The 22,282-nt window shown below is 38.9% G+C and overlaps 1 protein-coding gene across 1 annotated transcript in view; it reads right to left on the reverse strand.

Moving 5' to 3' along the window:
• The window catches only part of NALCN (sodium leak channel, non-selective), a 237,154-nt gene that overhangs the window by 195,412 nt on the left and 19,460 nt on the right, over positions 1–22,282 (reverse strand). Inside the window, exons 4-6 of the mRNA XM_054210711.1 lie at positions 10,643–10,726; positions 8,896–9,035; positions 7,945–8,073 (exon numbers count right to left, since the gene is read on the reverse strand). Of these exons, the coding sequence (XP_054066686.1) occupies positions 7,945–8,073; positions 8,896–9,035; positions 10,643–10,726 (353 nt within the window). The remainder of the gene's footprint in view (positions 1–7,944; positions 8,074–8,895; positions 9,036–10,642; positions 10,727–22,282) is intronic.

Here is a 22,282-nt window from a genome sequence, read left to right on the forward strand (position 1 = left end):
GTGCATTTGTGTCTGTTCATCAAGTATAAAGGCAGCTGATAAGCCTGTTCTATGCTAAGGAGATGACAGGGAGTGAAGCTGTCATCTCAGGATGACAGGAAGATTTGAGGGCTTTTCCGGAAAATTATTTAAAACTCTTCTATCAGAGTACTGAGGGACCGACCAAGTAAGAGTCTGAAAAAGCAGTGTTGGGGGAGAGGAATATGTGTAAAGATTGAGTAGAAACATACTGTATGACAGTGTAAAACAAAAATGAATAATAACACTTCTAATGCGTGTTTTGCTGAGAGAATTAGATATGCCATGTGGGGTAGGATGAAAAATGAAGTTGGAACATCCAAGAACACACTCTCACCCTATCTCCAAAGTTTAGTTATACACAAAGAGAGAAAACAACAAGAAGCAGCAAGCCACACTCTCACCTCTGCCCTAACACACAATAGTTCCATGCCTGCATCCAATCCTCCCCACTTTCCATGTGGCCCCCTTTAAAGGAGATGTGGCAAAGGTAAGCAGGTCTTCAGATGCTGAGCGTAATGATACCTGACTTTTTTTATGTCAAGAAGGACCCCATGGAATTGTAGAAAAATAAGGCTGGATATGAAGCATCAAGAGGATATTAAATATAGTTCCCTGCCCGAGACTATTTCTACCTTTCCCAAAAGAAGTTCCCACAGCCTGTTTTAAAGATCCCCAGTGGAGAAATTCAGAACCTCTGTAAGGAATGGGCTCCAGTGCAGCTTATCCCCACCACTACAAAATTTTTTCCTGATATCCTATCTAACCTGAAATTTGCTTCCTGAAATTTAATACAAATACTTCTTATCCTAGTATCCCTTTTCACCTCCTTTAGACGCTCTACAAATGATGCCTGTATGTTTTCTGATACTATACTTTATACATTTTTACAAGAGCACAATTCTGTTGATTATGCTCCCAAATAACTTTATGAAGACCTACCTCCTAAACAGTCATTTACAATGCTGTATTTGTACAGCTCGTTTTTCGTGAGTGCAGTATATTGTCCCTGCTGACTAACGTGCAATTTTTTGAGTGTCTTCAATTTGTCAAGATCATTTTCATTCTAATCTTGCCTTCCAAAATGTTTACAGTCCCTCCCAACCTCATGTCATCCTCAGTGCAGTAAGTATATTCTATCTGCCATTATCCAGGCTGTTAATGAAACCTCCAAATAGCACAAGACAGACTTAGGTGGATCCCCACTCTTTCCGTTCTGACAACAAGCCATTAATATCAACTCACTGAACATGTTTTCCAAGCAGTTTTGCACCTATTGTATGATTATTTTCACCTTAACTGTGTTTCTCCTGCCAGTTTACAAAAATGTCCTATGAGACTGTTACAAAGGCTTCCTAAAATAAAGATCACCCTCTCTTCTCTCCAATTCACATGGCTGTTATCCACAGACATAGATAATTATATTGGTTTGACATGGTTTATTCTTGACAGATCCATATTAGCTGCTACTCACTTCCTTGTTATCTTCCATCGGCTTACAAATTTTTGTTTGTTTATTCACTACAAAATTCTTTCAGGGATAAGTTTACCTGGTGTTTCTTTCCCTGTCTCTTATCATTTTCTTCTTTCTAAACTTCTGCTGTTTTCCTGCCTCCCAGTTCCTCACTCATCCTCCACAAATTCTCGGAAATAATAAAATAGCTGAGATGACAGCTTCAGTCTGCTCATAAATATCTCAGGATGAATACTCCAGTATTGCCCAGACCTTTTCGAACTGCACTAATCCAAGGGACTGGGACAGGAATCAAACTCAGACATCACATTCAGCTTCCAGAAAGGAGTACAAAACTGAAAACAGTCACGTGGTTTTCAAAACAATATATAAGATAGATCACTCATAGAAACAGAGCTGAACTCTCTTTTAGAACTTCTTTCTTACCATTTCCTGTAACTGCTTGCATATCCGGAAGTGACTCTTCCTCACAGTGTCTTCAGGCTAAGGGAGATGTACTGCTCAGTGGTTAACTGCTGCCTAACTTGCCAATGTCAGGACATCCACAGACTTCTCCATTGGTTGTCTGGCTTTTTCTTGCAATGTAAAGAAGATAACTTTTCCAGCTTCCTTTCTATTCAATAAAGCATCTGATCGCCCACCTGCCGAAATTCAGTGGAGAGCACTCTTACACTTCTGTTTTTCTAATGATGTCTGGTCTTTCCCTCCGTTTTATGATATACTGGAGGATGTCCTGACTTGAGGCATCCTGGCCTCCTGCAGGTTTCTTGTAGAAAGTTCAGTACTCCCTGGGCCTTAATTCTGTAAAGCGATTATAAGGTAAAAATCTTATGGATAAATATGGAACTTTTTGAAGCTATTCAAATTCCTGTATTTATAGTCAGCCAATTTCACCACAGTCTACAAAATTCACTCCAGCTTACTCAAAAGGAGTATTTACTAGCCAGAGAAGGTCAGGAAACACATAAAGGTTGACAGGTGGAGCAGAAGTTCAATAAACTTTGATGTCTTCACTGGGACAAAGAATTGTGTAGACCCAAATGGCTCCACATCGGAATACAGGTAAGCATGTGTCATTACTGAGACACTAGCTGCTGAGGTAATTGGGTTCCAATCACTCTATTGAACATCTTCAAAAAGGTCACCTTCTTGCTCAAAATGGAGCTGGGCAAACAAAAATGCTGGAAAACCTGTATGAATAGAATCAACAGCCCAATTGCTTTCGATAACTGTCTACATAACAGTTCTAGACAAAAATCAGGATTTCTGCTCAGAAATCACACACCCCCGAAGGTGAAGAGAGTCCACTCCTGAAGAACACTTCCCTTGGGCACCTATACTGGCCATCACCCCAGCACTCTCTTCCACCCTTTTGTTAGGATCCCATTTGTATTGAATCACCTCCCTTTTAGACTGATGCTGTATTTTGCTTGATTTTGGTTGGGGTCTAAACAACATAAGGCCTTTCTTCTCTTTCTCTTTTCCCTGAGGAGTTTATACTAGAGACGTATCACCATTAACAGATCGTAAATAAATCCCAAAGGCAGTAGTAAAGCAGTGCTGGTTGTTCAACCAGCATCAATATATTAATGTGCCCTGCTAAAGAAGTCCTGTTACGTTGATTTTTCAAGCTTGGTCTTTGATTTCTTCCTTTTCTCAGAAATCCAATTACTCATTCTTATTTTCCCACTGCTGATGTGAGACAGTATCTTGTATCCCTTTTGTTCTTTTTAATCATATTTATTTCCTCTATTAGATATTGTAGTGAACTTTCAGCTCCAGAGTCTTTGAAGCTGTTTTCTGACATTTTCAAGGCCTATCATAGACAGATGGAGAGATGACCAAGAACCTCTTAGATCTTTCTATTACTCGGTAATTATTTTTCTTATCTATTTTCCTGGGCAGTTCCTACTTTAAACAAGAAACCTTGCAAAGAAGGATTTTAAATTGACTGCCACGGTGACAAGGCAGTCAGGTCTGCAGAAATATTCAATCTATACCCTACTGAAAGCATTTAAAAAAGGCCCTTAAAGAATGACTTTGGGAGAAGAAACAGACAAGTACTAGATTTTATGCCAGTTAGCCATATTAGCCTTCATTTTCATGAAGGCAGGCTTCCTTTCCCCTATCTCCTGTGCAGGCTGAGAAGTACAAACAGAAAATTTACTGTTGTGGAATAAATATGATCCAATCATGCAGTATGAAAGTATTTTTGTGTAGTCAAACATGTCTTGGTAGTAAAAATAAAGAAAACGCTCAGTAGCTACTGTGTGAGGATATATAAAATACTCTAGCAGAGCCAAAGCAGTGGTTTGGAAATAATGTCTCTCTCCTGTCCTTGTGGAAGTACCTTTTGTATGCTGGAGGTGCCCGAGAGTAAATTACAATAGATTTGGGAACACAACCTGTTTTCCCCATATTTGTTCACTTTGAAATTAATCTCAGATGTAACAAAATAACCTGTCAAACTGCTTATAAAGCATGGACTTATCTAGATAATTGAATTATCTATACATTACATTCCAACCATACCGTGTGTCTTTCAAGGAACTAAAGAAGATCTGTGCTAAGGAAATCCATGTAGTATACTGCTTATTGGCAGAAAAAAGATATACCAGTTGGAAAAATCATCAGGGAAAAGCTGTGATAGCATAGTTGTAAAAAGATAAGTAATAATCACAAGGGAATACCAAGTGAGAAAATTGTCTATGAAGAAGATGGTGTTCCCTGTAGGGAAAAAAAGTCTGGCAAATTAAAGATTATAAGAACAAGGGGAAAAAAAGATTTATTATCAAACAACAAAAAAACCCACTTTTCAGCCTTTGGAAGGAAGTCAGATTTTGCTGATTTCACAGATGGAATGAAAAACTCCGACTGCAGTTAGCTCACTTCAGTATTTCTGTTTGTCAGAGTTAACATTAGAAAATGACTGAGGAGGTGGAGAGACAGGAGGTCAGGCAGTGTGGGCGGCAAGACGGATGGAAAGATAAAAGAACTTGCAGCAGTCAAAGAGGCAATGAGTGTCTGATGAGGCTGCCACGTCCTTTCAAATAAAAAAAGAATAGCAAGATTTTAAGATGCCGTTTTCAAAAGACACTTGCCTCCCATATAATAATAATTCAGAAGGCAGTAGACTTAAAAAGAGTGATTTCTAAAATTTCTGAAATAGATGAAGTCTTGACCTCAATAATAAGACTTTACTCTTGCTGCTTGCCATGGAATTCTGCATAATACAAGGCAAATCACCTAAAATTAAAGTTCTCACAGGTGGCCACTAATTGGATGCTTTTCATTTTCTAATCTTGACTTGGGAGCCTGGGATCTGGTTTGCAGAAATACTGAGTATTTACAGCTGTGGCTCATTAAAGACTCTGAAGTTATTTAAGGCCAAGTACAGCCAACTTTGGCCTGCAACAGAACCACCTGAGATAGACAGACAGGCAGAAATTGAACCTCAGAGACAAAAGTAAAATTTGTCTAGGTAATTTTTGTGCTTTTGTGTGCTATTACATCTCAGCTAAAAAACTCCCCAGTGTTCAGAAGTGGCATGCTTCCTCCTTTCTAACTACAGTTTGGCCCAATGTTTGCCTCTAAATTGTCCTCTTTTAGCACCAGAACTGTTCTTTCTTTCTCTATGTTTATTTTCCCAGCCCACGGTGGCTGTTCTTATAAATTCTGCATCTGGGAAGGTCAGCCCTGACCTATGCAAAGAAGGCACAGCCTAACTCCACCCAGAGCCTCTACACCACATTCCTCAAAAACTAAAAAAGGATCAGATACATATAAGTGTTCACAAGCTATAATGATGAAAGTTACAGACAGGAAGAAATAAATGTTTTCAGAGTAGGAATGAGCAATATGCCAAAAGTAAGGTACAAGTCCCCATGTCAAGCAACAAAGAAAAAAAATACATTGTTCACAGACTAAATGAGGCAGTACTTGTAGGGAAAAAGTGTTTTTCAATGACTGTAGTTCTCGTACACAACAATAGGAGCCATTTAAAGTTACAGTTCTGGTTTTGAGATGGCAAAAGTGATTGATTAATTTCTGAAGGTGCCTAAGGTACCTAAAAAGTAACTTAAATTAGATTTATAATTTTTAAACAGCTAAAAATATATATACTTGATGATACCGGAAGAAAAAGGAGTTAAGGCTAGATGCTCAACCTCAAAGAATCCCAGAATGGTAGGGGTTGGAAGGGACCTTTGGAGATCATCTAGTCCAACCCCCCTACCAAAGCAGGTTCACTGAGAGCAGGCTGGACAGAAATATATCCAGGCAGGTTTTGAACATCTCCACAGAAGACGACTCCACAACCTCTCTGAGCAGCCTGTTCCAATGCTCCAGCACCCTCAAAGTAAAGAAGTTTTTCATTATGTTCAGATGTAATTTCCTGTGTTCCAGCTTGGGCTGGTTGTCCCTTGTCCTGCCACCGGCCACCACTGAAAAGAGTCTGGCCCCATCCTCTTGACACCCACTCTTTAGATACTTATAAACATTCATGAGATCCCCTCTCAGCCTTCTTTTCTCCAGGCTGAACAGACCCAGGTCCCTCAGCCTTTCCTCATAAGAGAGATGCTCCAGTCCCTTGATCATCTTCGTAGCCCTCCATTGGACTCTCCAGCAGTTCCCTGTCCTTCTTGAACTGGGGAGCCCAACTGGACACAGTACTCCAGATGTGGCCTCACCAGGGCAGAGTAGAGGGGGAGGATGACCTCCCTTGGTCTGCTGGCCACACTCTTTTTAATGCGCCCCAGGAGACCATCGGCCTTCTTGGCCACAAGGGCACGTTGCTGGCTCATGGTCAACTTACTGTCCACCAGGACTCCCAGGTCCCTCTCTGCAGAGCTGCCTTCCAGCAGGTCAACCCCTAACCTGTACCAGTGCATGGGGTTATTCCTCCCTAGGTTCAGGACCCTACACTTGCCCTTGTTGAACTTCATTAGGTTCCTCTCTGCCCAACTGTCTAACCTGTCCAGGTCTCGCTGTGTGGCGTCACAGCCTTCTGGTGCATCAGCCACCCCTCCCAGTTTCGCACCATCAGCAAACTTGCTGAGGGTACACTCTGTCCCCTCATCCAGGTCGTTGATGAATATGTTGAACAAGACTGGACCTAGTACTGACCCCTGGGGAACACCACTAGTTTCAGGCCTCCAACTAAACTCTGTGCCACTCATCACAACCCTCTGAGCTCCACCATTCAGCCAGTTCTCAATCCACCTCACTGTCCACTCATCTAACCCATGCTTCCTAAGCTTATCTATGAGGAAATTATGGGAGACGGTGTCAAAAGCCTTGCTGAAATCAAGGTAGACACAGTCCACTGCACTCCCCTCTACCCAGTCAGTCATGCCATCATAGAAGGCTATTAGGTTGGTCAAGCACGATTTCCCTTTGGTGAATCCATGTTGATCTCTCCCAATAACCTCAAGTCTATAATTTCCTTAATTCTGTGTGTTTGACTTTTCCAACTTTAACCCATTTTAGGCAGGCTTTGATTTTAATTTTATGTACAGGATATTTGACCCTTTCAACCTATTCGTATAATTCAACTTTTCAACAACCTAAAATTTAGGTGTTTCCATAAACTTTATTTTTTCTTTTTAAATAACGCAGTATTCAGACAGCAACCCAACACATGCAGAAGAAATTAGACAAAATTTTTCCAGGCAACTTTAAAGCTATAAATTTAGCTTTCCGTATTGCAAACATTATTATGTCTCACTTCATCTTCTTCTGCTGATTTCAGGCAAAAGCTCTATTCAGTGACACAAACAATTATATGATGTCCAATTTTCCCTGTGTTGTCTATTCCATTCATTGTTTTTCCAAACAACATAGGTAAATCACAGAATCCCAGATCTCATTAATTACCAAAACCAAAATTTTCACAAAAATTTTTTTCCCCCCACATCTATTGGAAACTGTGTAAAATATTAAGCATCAGTACTTCCCAAAGGCTGGGTAAAAACAGTCTTTAAATCTGAGCAACAGGTCTCAGTGACCTCTTAATCCAGAAAGGGTGTGAGATTCCTGGGGTAGTTCTGCCCTATACTTTAGGTCTGGCCCCACACTAGGTGTTCTGGGAAAAGACAGGAGAACATAGCGAAAGCTGATGAATCATCAGTGACCTAAATCAGCCACAAGTGGCAATGCTCCTCTTAAAGCCGCCTCTGCTCTCCTGCTCTCTCACCACCCCCCCCCCACATACACAGTCACTCACCTCCTAACTCAGACTGCAGCCCAATGCCGTAATTTGTAATCTCTCTGTCACAGTTAAAACTTGTATTTTTCATAATTCCTAACATTTTTGTTTCCCTAATTTACCTTACTGTATTTTGGTGGACTACTTTTAACCTATTAAGTCCATTTCACATCCACTGATGCTAACTACACTGATACATATGCACGGAATGAACAGCCCCACATCATGCCTGCATAGGCTAACTCACCCTGGCTGCGTGTCGTCGGTCACACAATGGTATGTAAAAGTTCCAAACATCTGCACTCCCAGGATCCCATACAGGAGGAGAAAGAACAGAAGGAAAATTGAAACGCTCCAGATTTGCTCTCCAGAACGCCTGGCAAAAAGATAAAGATGACACCGAATGCACAGGCAATGTGAAGCTCCAGAACAGAAAATATGCTCACACAGAAAAGTAGTATTTCATCCTGCAGAAAATTTTTCCTTAAAGCTGATCTCTTACTCTGTGCAGAGATAGAAAAAGGAGCCATGATTTTTTCTAAACACGTAAGTTAGTGTAATTGAAGCAGCTGTAAACAAAACACCCAAACAAATAAAATGTGTAACACCTAGCTTTTGTAAAATAGTGTCTAATGATTTCTACAGACAAGCTATGATGACAAAGTAAAGTTGATACCAAATAAAAACCAAAAAACTCTTTCACATTACCATTACATGGCTTTTGCCACTACATGCTGTTTCAAACATACTCTACGTGTGTTTGCTTGCAGGTAAGCATGTCTGTACATATACCAAAACACGTACACTCGTACCTATAATGGTTAGGGCATGTGCTCATGTCTTTTTAATTATGAATATTACCCTACTATGAGTGTCCACCTTGATTATTAATGCCCATATTAATGGAACAGAATTTCCTGCCATTGTCTGAAAATTGCTGGCTACAGTTACTAGCAAAATGCTTTAAGATTTATTTAAATATTCAACAGTTTTCATAATTTTCTAGGAAAGCTGATGATTCCTTAAATATGGAAAACAGCAAGAATTTTTTGGCCAGAACTAAAACTCAGGAAGAAAACACCCACTAAGCATGAAGGGTCATTCTCTGAGCTGAAGGGTCATTCTCTAAGCTGTATAGTCAGTCTTAAGTCAAAACTGAAATTTCCTCTGTTGTTCTTCAGAAAACAGCCTTACTTACTTCAAGATATTTGTTATCCTAGTTCTTGGCAGCTCAAAACGAAAATATATCCGGAATGCTCGAATCATAATGAGTGGTCGTGGAATCCGTAACATGCCCCAAGGTGACATCTGGTCAACTATTTCAGCAATTTCAAACACCTACAAACAAAAGAATCAGGAGCTTTTCTTGATGACTCTGCCCTGTTCCTGTATTCATTTACCAAACTTCTAGAACTATGAACACTATACATGATTTTTATTATCATTTTCAATCTCCTCTTTGTTTATTTTATGGTTCATTTTAACCATGTTTTTTAAAAGAAAAGTCTTAGTAAATCCTTTAATCCATTTCTGGGTCATCCTAATGAATCTTCAAAAATATACTCTGCCTATGTTCATAACGCTTCTGTTTCAAACACCTCAAGAAAACCGTGCGAGCCTGTGTTAGCTGCCTGCTTCTGTGCCAGTCCTACCCCACACGTTTCCCACAACTTAATTAAAAGTGAATAATTTACATTTCCAAATATGAAAATTAGTGTCTGTTAATATTGCACACCACTAAGGTTTTTACTATGATACAAATGTACATATACACAGATTGCCTTATGATTTGCAACATAGTTATAAATTCTCCATTTAATTCCAAGTGCACGAGAAAACTGTACATGTTCTTCTAGACGCTTACAACACAAATTTCAGCCAAGCCACAGAGCAGGGAACCATTTCCTTAATACGTTGCCCATTTAGGCACTCCATAAAGACTATTTAGCTTAATGATTGGGTGAAAACGTCTGGCGTTAATCCTTGTCTCTTACTCTCTGAGAATAACTGCTTAATTTAATATTTGCTCAAAGCACTAAGAAAATGGAGGGAAAACCTGGCAACGCATAAGCTGAGTAATTTACGGTGCTTATCTGTAATGACCAACCTTCACTCTACAAGTACACATGATGCACCAAAGTTTCCCCTGTGTATGAAGCAGAAAATTACACCGTGTCTTAAATTTGTCAGAAGTGGGTAAGTTATGCCTGACACCAATCACTATAGAATTTTTACAACCCTTAGACTATTGCAGGCCCAGTCTCACAGTCTTCAGTCTATTCTTACCCAAAAAACTGGCTATGGCTAAAGACCGACTGGTTTGCAGGACACAATTTGACCTGTACATTAACAGTCTATGCTTTTTTGCAACACGTTCAAGTTCCCTTTTTTTATGAAAATTTATCAAATTATTTCCAAATCTATTTATTATTATTATTTTTTCCATTGTGCTTTAACTTTGATTATGGAAAAGGTTTTTTAGGTGTGGGCCATATTACATGAAACCCCTGCACTCACCATACCAATACGCCTGCAGCATGGGCAAACATCTGCCATTGGAATCATTCTCTCTTTAGTTGCCTACGCCGGTCACCGTGGCATGCTACTAGACTCAATGGAAGGAGATGAGCACAACTGTCATATGCAATAAGAGGAAAAACTGCTCTCTGAAGATCCTTCTCTCTCGACTATGCAGAGGGTTTATGGTAACAAGCTTCAGACTAATGTATAACTTCTCAATATGAAACATCAAACAAGGTAAGTTCTAATACTAATGTAGGTATGCTGCAATGTGCAATTATGGAGCTATTGAATTGAGCACAGTTTTTTAAAAACAATTTGACCTATGTGCAGCTATACCTCCTCAACTCGTAATTACTTGGTTGTGCCATATATTTGTCACAATTAAGAAACTATTCATTGAAAATGTTAAGTGTAATACTTACCTGTAAAACCAGTGACACCCAAAGACAGAAGACCATGAATCCATCAAACACACACCAACGATCCTTTACATAGGAGCTATCACCCTACAAAAGAGAGAAAAGCTAAGAGGTTAATCGTTGTTATACTGTCAGGATTTACAAATACCATAAACAAAAGTTCTTGGAAGAAGGAAAATTCTCTGTACCACTTTTAAAACACCACTTTTGAAAGATTTCAAAAGCCTAATATGTGGGCTAGAATATGCTGGAAACATATAAACACATCTTATCATAGAATCATAGAATGGTTTGGGTTAGAAGGGACTTTAAAGATCATATAGTTCCGACCCGTCTTGTGGGTGAATAAATGGTAGCTTCATTCTTGTGTGGTACTTGTCCTCAGCTTCTGTCAAAAAGAACTCAGACCTCTTACTTACACTTTGATGCAAATCAAAAAAAAATCAGCAATCTAGCACTCTGCTGTTCAATTACTTCAACAATGTTCGAGAGCTTCAATTTATCCTTTTACATTCATTTTTTTCATAAGTTTTCAATCATTTTTCATGCTCTAGATAAATCTTGCCATTTCCAAAACACTAGACAGTAACCACCATCTCACCACAGTGTAGGCTTTCAAGTTTCTTTGGACATTTCCTCAGCAAGTATTTACCATTTCAAAATTACAATTAATTCTTTAGACTTCGTTAATAATTTTGGACTCCACTAATCGTCTAGCAGAAGGATCCAGATCATACCTTTGCACTTCTGAATAAAAGAAATTCAGGGAAGAAAACTCAGCACAGGATCACTGATGACCCATATGCCTTCCTACCTGTTCTCTGGCTCTGCTTTAGACTTCTTCAACTAGCTCCCTAAAGTAACACCTGAGCATGGTTTTGGTTATAGTTCAATCCAGAGGTCACTTCCTAAAAGGCAGCATGGAGATGACCGCATCCAAGCTCCGCTTCCTCCATACTGCACTATTTTCAACCACTGCTCCAGTTTGCATCCTTAAGGTATCCTCACGTCTCACAATGACTTGTGACACGGTCCCTCCACTGCAAGCTATAAAACCACTTTTTTGGTGGGCCACTAATGTCTCATACTTTACTGCAACCACCAGACTGAAAAAAGATAAAAATATCTACATTTATTAGGTAGATTACGGCTGAGAGCTAGATATTTTTGTGTACCACATGGAGCACAGAGAAAGTTATACATAGATACAGCTTGTTGAAAGGCAGACTATATAAGACTAGACCTACGGAAAGTGGATATCCCAGTTTCATGTTGTATGGCAGTAAAAACATATGCAGAGTCATTGGCAGTGTATCTCAGGGCACACAAACACCCCTTTCCAAATCAGGTTTCTCCTAACAGATTGAACATACCCTCCCCTGCCTTATAAGTTAGCTGGTTCCTTTTCTCTCTTTCACGTTCTTCGAGATACAAACTACAGTGTTTAACATCCACTTGTCACAGGTATGATTGAGGAAAAAATTATTGTCAGGTCCCAAGAATCTTGAAGACATTACTGGACTTTGGCCTGTTTTGTGACTCCTGGCTTGATACACATTGTTTCTTATCTCAATGATAGTTATTTCTGTCAACCTGTACTTGTTTTTAAATGTCTCAGCATTTTCATTAATTCTAAAAGCACAGACAAGATGTTTCAGTTTAATCTAATATTTTCAATGACATACACTATCCTAAAAATGATTTATTATTCCTCACAGTAGATGACAGCAAGATATATTGTGTAAATAGAGACAAAATATGGTGGTTTTTTTTTTTTAAAGTTTTATTTCAGTTGCAAAAATTCTTCAGGGCAGAAGTGAACATAGTAACGATGTAAGAAAAATACAGCATGTGATTTTCAAATTAGAAATAAAGAATGGAGAACTTCAACACTATTTTCAGAGTATTTTCTAACACATAAGGATGTTAAAGTTCTCCTCGATCCAAGAATTAAGAGGAGGAAGACTGCAAATCAGGGAAGCAACAGAACAGGAACTTTTGTACCGTTATTTTAACCTGTCCTTCCCGAAGAAAGTAGATTTAGTTCCTTAAGTAAAGTCTGAGCTAATCAGAAACTCTTCACTCAGGGCAGAAGACACTCAGCTGTTTCAGCTCTATCTGCTGTGAAGCAGGTACATGTTATTTCTCTGCGGAGATCAGCTACCAAGACCCTAAATCTCTTACAGTTTCTCCTCTCACCCCGTTCCCTCTTAGCGAGCAAAACTCCGGCGAGACTTTTATCAACATGCAACTTGAGTCCTTCAATTGTGTCTCTGAACAAAGATGCTGATTGGTCTTTCTCTCGCTGAAGAACTCTTTGAAACTTACTTTTTTCTCTTAAGCACCCTTTGTCTAAAGCAAGAAGTTTTCTCTGAGCTGTGCTGTATAGATCCGAGCATGAACTCGTGCTTTATTCACCCTCCTCTGAATAACACGTCGAGTACTCACTAAAAGCCACATCTTTTTTTAGAAATTGCTTTTTCTCTCCACAATATGTGTGGCATGATTGAAGCAGCTCCGCTGTTTTCTCCTTACAAAGGAAGATGTCGTGACCCTTTCCAGTCTTCTCACCATTCAGGCTGCTCCACCACCTCACTTCTCCCGTTGTCATGTCAGGCCAGCTTCCCCCGCTACATCCTCCCCGTCAGGGAGGCTTTCAGAGGATCACCCCCAGAAACTTAGGGCACTTGAATTACATCTGTAGAAACTACTCATCTGGGGGGAGGTTTTGGCCCTTTCCGCTTTGCATGTAGGGAGGCTTTGGCTAAATCCTTTTCATGTTTGTCGTTTGGCTGGCTAGTGGACGTGGTGGAGAATCTTTAATGCATTTATACTGTGTATTGGCAGATCAGATGTTATTTGGTGTTGGAGGTATTTTTAAGGCAGGACCAGCTTAATGTGAAAGTCAGAATATACTTTTAGTATGAACCTTGATACTGACTTACAGCAGTACTTCCATGAAAAATCTAATTCTGATTAAACACAGGCTAGCACTCACATATTAATAGCAATGAACAGTGAGTTTCATTCATATTTAAAAAAAGCCTTGAGCTGAAATTCCACACTCACAGTCAATGGCAGCCTGTTCTTAGACTTGGAAAGGAATACAGACACATGAAATTTAAATACATCTGGTTACATCTTACCTAAAATAGCTAAAGTATTGAAATGTGTTAAACCCTCACCCTTTTTTCATCATGTCTGCTGAAACTTGAGAATCATTCATGAGGTTTGTTTTAGCATTTTCTTGTGAATGCACTATCCCAGACCATTTACATTATGGTTTATAAGTCTTTGAAATGTAGTCTGAGCTTTTGCAAAAGATGAAGAATTAGTGCTGCAGACTAGAAGCCTCTTGCTGAGACTAATCCAGACCTCTTAGTCCTTAAGGTTGCTGACTCCCTACTGCCTACAGTGGACAGTGAACTCTTTAATGTGCACAGCAAGTCCTGAAAGCTTCTCTAGCAACATGACTTACAGTCTACCTAGACAACAAAATCATTTGCTACTGACAGAGCAGTGGATGCCAGTTCATTTACACAGTCCACGACTGCAGGCTTGGGACAGCCTTTGGAAGGCTTTTGAGCAGTACACCATGCCCTCACCTAATGCCTCTCCCAGGCAAACTAAGGGGTGCTGCTCGAACTCAGTGGACTAGCTAACAGTTATTAAACATATAGGATTTTAAGACAGATAAAACATCTGAAGTCCAAAGCAATAAGCTTTTCAGCTGTAAGATGGATCAATCTTTCCTTTGTTAAATGATTATTAATTGTTTTGTAATACCCCTCTAATCACCCCAAACAGTTTCTCCTAATATGCTTCCGTTATTCCCCTCAGTATTTATTTACGACAGGTCTGCATCACTGCTAGGCTAGCACACAACCATGGAAAAGACTGTTTTGGTAAACCACACGTGGCATGGATTCAAAAGTCTGCCTCTCTCTTACAGATGCTAATGTGAATTAATCTGAAATTTGACATCCCAAAAGAACAGAGAATCTTGACGTAACAGTCTGTAATGAAACTATTCACTGCCCTAAAAGAACTACTTAATTTTCTATGGCAATGTTGCCATAACTGAGGAATAATACCTCAAGTTCAGCATAAGATCTTAGTGTTTCTTTACCTATTCAAAAATAGGACCAACAAAGAAATCTCCTCCCTTCTCCCTACGTTCTCCTTATTTCACCAGTTTTTGCCTAATTTTAGCACCATTACATTTACTGAGTACAATGTATTAGCTCATTTCTTCATTTTTTATTTTCACGTGCAATACTAATACCTCAATAACAGCACTGAGATGCCAGAAGATGCACTTTCTCAAACGTAAACAGCACATTAAAGATAAAACACCAATTGACAGTATTTGATGCCCTAAACAGTTGTTACACAAGTTAACGGAAAAAAATCTATTCAATAAGACCTAACTCATTGGAAATGTGACCCAATACAAAATACAGACAGAACCATAGACAGAAGTAATGACACCTGAGGTAGTCACTCCATGAGAGCCATTACAGTTTAATTTACACCAGAAGGGAAGACTAGCCAGACTGTAATTTGTTAATAAAAGTTTATACCATTACTAACCTTGCTGAAAACAAAATACTCCATGAAATCAACATCCGAATTGCATAAAGCAATCTGCTAGAAGATTGATTATGTCTGCTAATTTTGTTAAGCAATTTCAGTATCTCATTGGTAAAGCAGACAGCTTAGCTAGATGATAGCACAGTCATCTCCTAGGTCATTTCTGCCCTGCTTATCTCTTAACACCTCAGGAACACCTCAGGATGAACAGCAAATCCCTGCAAGTGAAAAGCCTCCTCTGCCTCCCCACTTGCCTTCAGGAATTTCTTTTTCTCTCATCCCTGCTACAACCTGTTCTCTGAATCCTTCCACCTCCCCCCACACACACAGTATGTATCTCCTACCTGGTCACACATACATCCCTTATGTTTCTGGCTCAACTTCACACTTTCTTTATTTTCTTAAATACCTGTAGTTTACAGGTCTGCTTAGCAGCAGAATGATGTGGACAATCCAGCTCAGCCCCCAACCTGTCAAATACTTTGAACATTTTCTTCACACAGAAAAAAGAATTAAGAGATACAGCCTAATCAAGAAGAAAAGCTGCATCTGACTTTTGTTCTCAATTCTCAAACGTGCTCAGGTGTCCAACATTACCCCCCTTCTTCCTTCTTCAGAGTTCGCAACTCCTCAGCTGCCCTGGGGACTGACTGAAGCAGGGACCTCACACAGACAGAGGACTCTCAGCCACACTGCCCATTTAAAGTCTGTTTCCTACTCTGTGTGACATTAAAAAATTCAACCTGAAGCATTTTATTATGCAACGACCAGCAAATTATATACTACCCATCTTTTAATGCAAAGTACTTCTGTAACTGTAAAATGATGATCCATGCAGGAAACAAAGGAAATTGTGGCTTGCTTAGCTGAGACCACGTTAATAACAAAAAAAAATGGCATATTCTAAAATACCTGGTCACCTCCAAGCTAGCCGTCTGCAACGGTGATAGCATCACTTCAAAATGAACCCAGATATTTTTCTTTTAAAAGTCTGTATTTGGGAAAAAAAGAAATAATAAGGGGGGACACACACACACGACACGACAGCTTCTCACTTCTGTATGTCCTCTTTTTCTCATGAAGTGTCTTTGTTCACAGTGAAGGAACTTATTTAAAATATATTCACATAACAGCAATGATTTGTAACAGCCAATGGAATTAGAATTGCTGTGTGAAGCTTAACTCTAAATGGTTATAGTGGGTGTAATATCACTTTACCATCACTGAGTTAAACAAGTCCAATTTGTAACTACTCATGTATTGTACTGAACTGCTCCATCATCAGATGCTTCCAAGTAACACATTACACAGTGCATAATTTATCTTTGTCATAATATGTAATGTAATATTTATAGTACTCTTGTAGTCTGCACTAGAAAAATGTTGGAAAAATCACTTGATGTTACAGCACACAAAACAAAGTTACTCTATTTATAATTGAAAAAAAGGAAACACAGCTCTTGCTGGTCCTTTGGATTAGAGGGCGATTCCTTGCATGTTACAGACACACAACACAGTTCCAATCTATCACTACAGAAAAGGTATAATTGCTACAGAACCACTACTTCATAGTTTGCAATAATTAAAAAAATTAGATTTTTAAGTGAATTTGTTGGGATTTTCAGATTATTTTAGGAATGGCAAATGAAGATGTAAGGCTGTTTCATTCATTAAAGAACAAACGTATTTTTAAGGCACACTAGATTTTTGTTAATGTATGTAATTGACTTCACCAAACTTAGTATTTCATTTTTCGCGTTGTAATGGGAGGTTTTTAAACTATAGCATTCACCATCTCATTGGCTGTTTCCAACAGAAATAAAAAAAACAAACCACCAAAAAGCCTGTAAATAATCAAAATAGAATTCTTATTGGGCTGTTCAGAGAAAGAATAAAAAACCTCCATCTCATTTGATTCGGTGACTTCTGTCATGAACAAAAAGTAAGTTTTACAGAAGTTGTGAGAGGAAGAAACAATCCCATCTGTGAAGTAAGAATCAAGACTTTCAAGCAAACAAAGACCATTTTACTTGCTAAAAATCCTGTAACAGTGTTTGCTCTAAAACAGGGGAGATTTGGGAGTTAAAAACGATGTTTCAAACCAAAACTGTTAAAGGAAATTTAAAAACAGAACAGAAACAAACATGAAAACATTACACAACACTCCCTTCCTCAAGCAGAAAAAGCATCAAGGGAAATAACCATTTCCACAAGACGATGGAAAGGACTGCCTCAACACACCTCCCATCTCAGCAAAATCACTGCAGAGCATTTCAGTTCAGCTGAGTGACAAGTAATTGAGGTTGTCCATTATTCAGAGGTGCCAGGCACAGCCTTCATACGTAGTCAACAGAAGACCATTGCTAATACCTAACAGTATTAGCATTAATAGGTATTATAGGTAACAGTATTAGTATCAATAGGTATTGCTAATACCTAACAGTAGGTATGGCTACGGAACACATGGGGAAGGAGCTTCGCTGGTGTATTACATTGCTGCTTTTTCGGTACACCACTTTACTGCTGCAGTTGGGTGCCAACATGCCCTGTAGAGAGATTTTAAGGATTACTACGCTGAAAGCCTGAATTTAATTTCCCTGTCCATCTGCTCATTAGCCAACCGTGTTCAGTGCCATCAGTATTGCCTTACTAGCTGAGTCGGCTCCTTTGGATGTATTAAAGGTTCAGCAAATCTAAAAATGGCTGATCAGGAGAATTAATAGGTTCCTCCTACCTGGAACAGTACTCAATGTTTCCAGGAAGTGCCCAGGAAAAAATTCCTCACTGTGAGATCAATCAAACATTGGAACACATAGTCCAGAGAAGTCCATCTCCCTTGCTGGAAATATTCAAGACTCAGCTTGATAGGACCCTGGATAACCAAATTAAGGCCCTACTTTGAGTAAGAGGTTGGTCCAGACCACCTCCATAGGTCCCTTCCAACCCAGACTTTTCTCTGGTTGTGTGCATCTAAGATAATCTCCTCAAGATGCCAGTTCCTTGGGGCAGACTCCAGTTCTACATCTAGTTCCACACACGTGGACATCTGCTGATGCCTGGAAATACACTGCAGCCTTGAGAGATGATATGTGTTAAACACTGCTATGCTTCATCCAGCAGGATTCTGCCCATCCCAGCTCCAACATTTACGGTGGATGCAATGGACGGATTTGGATCCAAATGTTTCAAGGTGAAAGTTTTCACCCCGAAGCATCAAATATTGCCTGGAGATTGAGCAGGGTGATTTGATAGGCAAACAGTCGCATCTAACATGACAAAACTTGTATTTATGATTGTCATTCGCAGCTATCCTTCAGCAGAAGAAAAAGCCACAATGATGAAGGCTGGAACAGATAAGGAGGCACTTTTCAGAAAGAGGATTTTATTATTTGGTAATTAGCATTATTAAAAGCTGGAGAATCCATTTTACACTACAGAGACCAGGAAAAGCTTATTGAAATAACAATCTTAGCATAGCTGTAAGAATGCAATATTTATATTAGTGGTGGAGAACACAGTACTTTGAAATGAAATTTTACATTCAGCTTACTTCCTTAAAATGCCACACAAATTTCATCATTTTCATGAAAATACAGCTGCACAGAAACATTCTTATTCTCTTCCACAGAGATTTGGATGTCATTAAGAGTTTTTCATCTTGATGTCTTGTTTTATTCTCCCAAATTAAGAGAGAAGACATCACGGCCATAAAATAAAATAAAATAAAATAAAATAAAATAAAATAAAATAAAATAAAATAAAATAAAATAAAATAAAAATATTGACCTCCCTGAAAATGCAAGTTTCAACACAGAAAGGCACATTAGGGATGAAGTTCTCTCTCTTCCTACCTGAATTCATAACATGTTAGCCAGTATGTTGATTTCACTGCTGTCCCAGTATATGTGTCATTTTACCCTGACATGAAGTGATATACATTAAAAATATCGCTTGATAACAGCTGCTTTCATCATTGAAAGTGCTATTAGAAAGGAAATAAAATTACCATTACTGAAAAGTAAAGTTTTATTCATCCAATTGGTCTGTATATTTAAAGAGCAATTTCTAAATACATTATGAAAGTCAGCACGTGGTATATTTTTTCTTAGCAACTTTAAGGTTAAATTTTGATCACCATGGTAAGTCACTATTATATGGACACATACTTCAATCCATGCCCCAAAATACTTTCTCACTCAAAACTTCTATGACCCATTGACTGCTTAGAAAAATTACCATTTTTATTTTAGAAGTGTATGAACCATGTAAGTTCGCCAAGTAATTTAAATGCCTTTGATTTTCTAATACTCTAATGCAAAAATAGTGCAAAAAGCCCCACTGTGTAATATGAGTCATTACTTTCCTGTAATAAACACTCCAACAAAACCAGGCACAAGTAACCATAGAAACAGGTGCGTATATTCCAGTGCCACGGTCTCTAACCTTCCCTGGTCCACAGGCAGTAACACCCAACCAGCAGCATGCTGCAGGCAACTTCATGTTTGTTTTCCTCATGATAATCAGTTGTAATTTTTTTAATTTCCTGTGACTGGAAACAGCATCGGAGCATTTCACTAGCAACATGATCCCAGTAGGCTGGGAACAGATGTCCTCGTGATGGACATACGCACTTTGCAAAACAGCAACAGAAAAACACAGGAATATGGTGAGACAGAAGAATCAACTTTCGCAGGCTGAATGCCTTATTCAAATAATGGATATAAACACTGTTTGCTATGAAATAATATTTAAAGCTATCAATCACAGCTGCCAACACCAAAGAACTCCAGTATTTTTTAAGTTAAATTTTAAGACAATTTGAAATAATATACTTTTTCCCAACACAGAATAGCACGGGGTCTGCACTACACACCTAGGTTTCCAACAGCATTATATATAGTACAGAACTGTAATCTTTTAATATAAATATGTAAAAAAAAATTTCATAGGGACAAATAATTTTCACCTTATAATCTCAAGAACTAGAACTGAAGGGGAAACTCCTATCTTAAATCAACAGGGTCTTTTTTCATGTTTGCTCTGTGAGCTTTTCACTACCACAGGGAAGTAGTTTTCTCTTTCTATTTTTTCCCCTCACATAATTACACTCTGTTTAATCAAAGCATCTTGTCATTTTCTTATCCTTGCCACTGATTCTGCTGGTTATGCCCTTGCCCTCCAGGTCAAGGTTCTTGCTCCTGTTTGTGATTTGTAAATCCTGAGACTGAGCTTTCACCACCAGGCATCAGGAGCACATGAGAGCACGCTGACACAGGATGACAGGAGCCACATATTATGTTTTACTACCTGACCTTTGAAAACAACACAACTTCCTGATCCTTAACTCATTTATACACCATGGGCTATACAGCATATCATTTCGGTCACTTCAGAATTTCCATCTTTTGTTTCCAGCCTGTAACATAGCAGAAACTTCCTTGGAAAAGTTACTAAAAGCTGCTAAGCCAGCTGACAGTGTTTCACCACAATTCAATTACTATTTCCATGATTTATAAGAAGGATTAAACTAATTGTGTGATTTCTCCATTCCTGTTAGCTGAAGGTGGAACGTTTAACAGTAAAAGTACTGAAAAGAAGGCAAAACAGACACTTGTAATAAGCTATAGTAAACAACAGATCTGTAATACATAAAACAAACTTCTGAATTAGGATGATTATGGAAGAAACTCATTTAAGCATAAATGGGTTAATGCCATAAGCGCTACAGGAGGAGCTGTCATACAGATGTATACTTTCTGTAGTGCTCACTGTCCACTGACAACAAATCTGTAAGTAACGAGTTAGAGTAATCACTCACTGTGAGATACCTAAAGGCTAGGTGTCATCATCCAGCCTAGGTGCTTTAAGATTCCCTTTTAGTCAATGGAGAAAAACTGGCCAGAGAAATTACCTTTTGGAAGAGCCTACTTTAGACACAAACAACTAATTACAGACAATTGCAGACCCTCAAATTAGCGCTGATGAATCCCAGTAAAAGTATTTCTATTTAAACACAAAAATCTATATAGTGCAAGCAAAGATAAAAAAGCTTCAGTATATGCAAACGGCCATCAGCTGCCACTGGAAACAGCTGCAGACCCCAGTTTATGATGGCAACCAGAGCATTTCATTACAGCATGAAAAGCCTGTCTCCACCTCCAGAGAACTGCATGTAGAGAGTTAATCCCATACGGCTCAGGTAAGGCTCCAGCCTGCGCCATCCTCAACTCCCTCCTCTTGAGAAGACAAATAGCAACTACAGCAACCGAAGCACCTATAAGAAAAAACGAGGAGGAAAATGTGCTCTCCGCACACGGCTAATGCTGCTTGGGAACACCCTCTAGAAGGCCACCGATTTCAATTAACTAGCCTTTAGCAGGGGACAGAAGCAAAGGAAAAGGATCCCATCTATCTGTGACTGCGTCGGTAGAAGATTAAGCTTTGTTTCAGTTCCCGCATGAATTCACCGAGAGTGCTGAAAGCTACTGGTGCAACCATTCACTGTAGCCCCTTGCAGGAGTACTGAAGTCAGCGACCAGCGCTCAGTGCTACTGAAACAAAGTCTGACAAAGCCCCTCACAACTACTTCAGTTAGTACAAAAGTTTTACTGTGAATGTAATTGATTTAGCAATGGGGGAAATGTCAAGAACCATATTTCTGACTTTCTGTAATCTCCTTCATTAGCTGACGTGTCACAACTGCACAGTGAAAACAAAGATATTTCTATTAAATTCAGTGCACTACTTGTGCTATATAAAAAATTTTCTAATTTTCAGCATGACAATACTAAAATAAGTGTCAACTAGGCTTTTTTAACAGACGGGAGAAAGAACTCTCACACTTTTTATTTTAGTGTTACTCTTTTAACAAAGGAACAGGATAAACCATGCGTCTTTTTCACAACATGATTTCAATGTAGGTTTTCTAATACCATCATGACTGTGATTAGAAGCCGCAATGAGGATGCAGGATAATGAAGATAATTTCAAATATCCTCACAGTATCCACAGAGTGAAATGGTATCTATTCATCTCTCATTCCCTAAAGGC

This window comes from Rissa tridactyla, chromosome 1, assembly GCF_028500815.1.
Source record: "Rissa tridactyla isolate bRisTri1 chromosome 1, bRisTri1.patW.cur.20221130, whole genome shotgun sequence".
NCBI lineage: Eukaryota > Metazoa > Chordata > Aves > Charadriiformes > Laridae > Rissa > Rissa tridactyla.